The sequence below is a fragment of the Humulus lupulus genome, chromosome 1 (genome assembly GCF_963169125.1).
Source record: "Humulus lupulus chromosome 1, drHumLupu1.1, whole genome shotgun sequence".
NCBI lineage: Eukaryota > Viridiplantae > Streptophyta > Magnoliopsida > Rosales > Cannabaceae > Humulus > Humulus lupulus.
The window spans coordinates 208,617,703-208,620,262 of NC_084793.1; the positions used below are offsets into that span (position 1 = coordinate 208,617,703).

Sequence of the window (2,560 nt, forward strand, 5' to 3'; positions counted from 1 at the left end):
ACCAAAGTTGATTCTACATCGAACTATTTTGGACTGTATCTCATTTTGTTGTAAATAGTAAATACCCAACATATTATACTGTTTTTATTTGTAAGGGTCAACAATATGAACTATCTAACTACACTAGCTATACTTGATAAGTATGAAAGTGAGCCCACTTAAATCACCTTAAACAAATATATATAAATGAGAGAATGAAGCTTCATTAGGACAACATGTAGAGATTACATAATTATTATTTTGATTCCACGTGTCACTTCGTATTGCGCGAAAGGTGGGGCGGACCCATTTGATTAGAAAGCCCATTAAACTGTGTAGAGGATGTCAGTGGAGGATCCATATGGTTGGAAATCTTTATCTCTTAAAAAAATATATATTAAAATAAAAAATAAAACCCTCAAAAGATTTTGTTGAAACAAATAACAATAATAATAATAATAAATAATTTTATTATTTAAAATAAGCATAACAAGGAAACTCGGTGTTTTTTCCCTTACTACATATACAATCTCTCTTTGTTCTAACTTAATTCAATCTCAAGTCAAGCAAGCAAGCACCTTTCTATTCCAAAACACTCACTAAGACATTTCAACAAACAATGGCTGAATCCACATCCTCGCCAACTCAACTCTTTCAAGATCTTGTTGGAGACTTCTACTCAAGAAGACTACTCCTAATTCACAACCCACTCAACCCTTCTCCGGCAGCGGCGATGGAGGCGACTCCTCCCTCGGCCTTTCCTGGCCACGATTCAGTGGAGCAATATCCCGGAGACAGCAGCTTCGATGCAAATGTCGTCATGGTCCTCTCAGTTCTCCTCTGCGCACTAATATGCTCACTTGGACTCAACTCCATAATACGCTGCGCATTAAGATGCTCGAGCTTCGTGGCCTCGTCTGATTCTAGGTCCAGTACTGTTTCGGCTCAATTGGTCGCCAACACCGGAGTGAAAAAGAAGGCCTTGAAGACTTTCCCAACAGTGAGCTACTCGCCGGATCTCAATCTCCCTGGACTAGATTCTGAGTGCGCCATCTGCTTATCGGACTTCGCCACCGGCGACCGTGTCCGCCTTCTACCTAAATGCAACCATGGATTTCACATCAAGTGCATCGATAAATGGCTCAATTCTCACTCTTCATGCCCTAAATGTCGGCACAATCTTCTCGAGACTTGCCAGAAGATTGTAGGCGGCGGCGAAAACACCCAAGCGAGCTCTTCGGAATCGCTCCCATCACCGCCGGCGGTTCAAGAAGTAGTCATTAGGGTTTCACCGTTAGAACCCGAAGGTCCAGTTCGTAGTTACTGAGGAAGTAACTAAAAATCAGAAATTCTTTAAGTTGGTCTGTTGTTCGGACATAAATGCCCCTGAGCTAGCTAGCTTTATCCTTATGCGGATGAAAAAAAAGATTAAAAATGTAGTTCTTAGTTGTGCAAATTGTATATAATTATGCTCCAAAAAATAGAATGTTAACAGGTTAATTGTTCTTTTTTGTTTTAATTGAATATTAATTTTAAAACGAGCCCTAGTGTAGTTGAATCTGTGATGAAAAAATCTGTGTTGTGTTGTGTATATGGGTTTTAATTAATTTTATTTAATTGGACATGGAATTGTAGTTGAATGTTGTTTTCTTGAAACTATAAAATGCTAGTGGACCATCTAATTAATTAATTAAGAACGTTGCCAGAGTGGCTCTCTATATGACCATCCTCATATTAAAAATCGCTTAAAAAAATATAGACCAAGTATATTTTTTAGGAAGGCCAATCAAATAATCAGTCAACTGACCTCTCTTACTATTTAATAACTATTATTTTTTTCGTTATTGCAATTTCTATGGACACCTTTCGGTAGTGGGAGACACTTAAAAGTATATCAAGGCACTACAATTATGCATCGTCGAATTAAATTAAAGATTAGTCACTCATTTTGTCATTTTAATTATTGAATACATTTCGTTGTGAATGCTAAATGCTTTAAGTTTCTTCATTTAGGTTCTTGATATATTAAATTTGATAATAGTATCTGGTATTTAGTTCATTTTTAGATTCTAAACTTCAAAGACTTGTACAAATGAATGTTTGTCCTCGGTGATTGTATCAACTTACAAAATTTATACTAATTGATTTGACTATTTTTTTAATCTCGTATGTCCTAAATTTAACTGTAAAAATAAAAATGAAGAGTAATGAAAAAGCTAGTAGACAAAAAGGAAACAAAAAAAAAATTGTTTGCTAAGAAAAAAAAAGTGAATAAAAAATTAATACCCTCCAAATTAGAAATAAAAATTGGTATTTAAAAAAAAACTAAGAAAAAACTTGAATTGAAATACTAATTTATCCTTGCATGTATAATTTTAAAATAACAATAAATGGCCGGTACAAAAGTAAATTTAAAATAAATTAAGTTTATTTTCACCTTTTTTTTTCCAAACAATTATAAAAAGAAACATTTCATTTCCATCTTCTTCTCTTTTTCATGTGCTACACAATTTGTGCTTAAGCGTTGTGGAGATTGAAAAACCTATGTTTTTACCTATCTTTCTAATTTTACAATATTCAT

General features: G+C 34.2%; 1 protein-coding gene across 1 annotated transcript; it reads left to right on the forward strand.

The window, feature by feature from the left end:
* The first annotated feature begins 511 nt into the window (after positions 1-511).
* Positions 512-1,517, forward strand: LOC133802949 (RING-H2 finger protein ATL78-like). Its single transcript, XM_062241042.1, has one exon. It carries the CDS (start codon positions 599-601, stop codon positions 1,304-1,306), a length of 708 nt encoding a protein of 235 aa, XP_062097026.1. The 5' UTR covers positions 512-598; the 3' UTR covers positions 1,307-1,517.
* Positions 1,518-2,560: the final 1,043 nt, after the last annotated feature.

Excerpts from the sequence above, each read along its gene's own strand:
- LOC133802949 (XM_062241042.1), top strand. The coding sequence starts at position 599 with ATGGCTGAATCCACATCCTCGCCAACTCAACTCTTTCAAGATCTTGTT.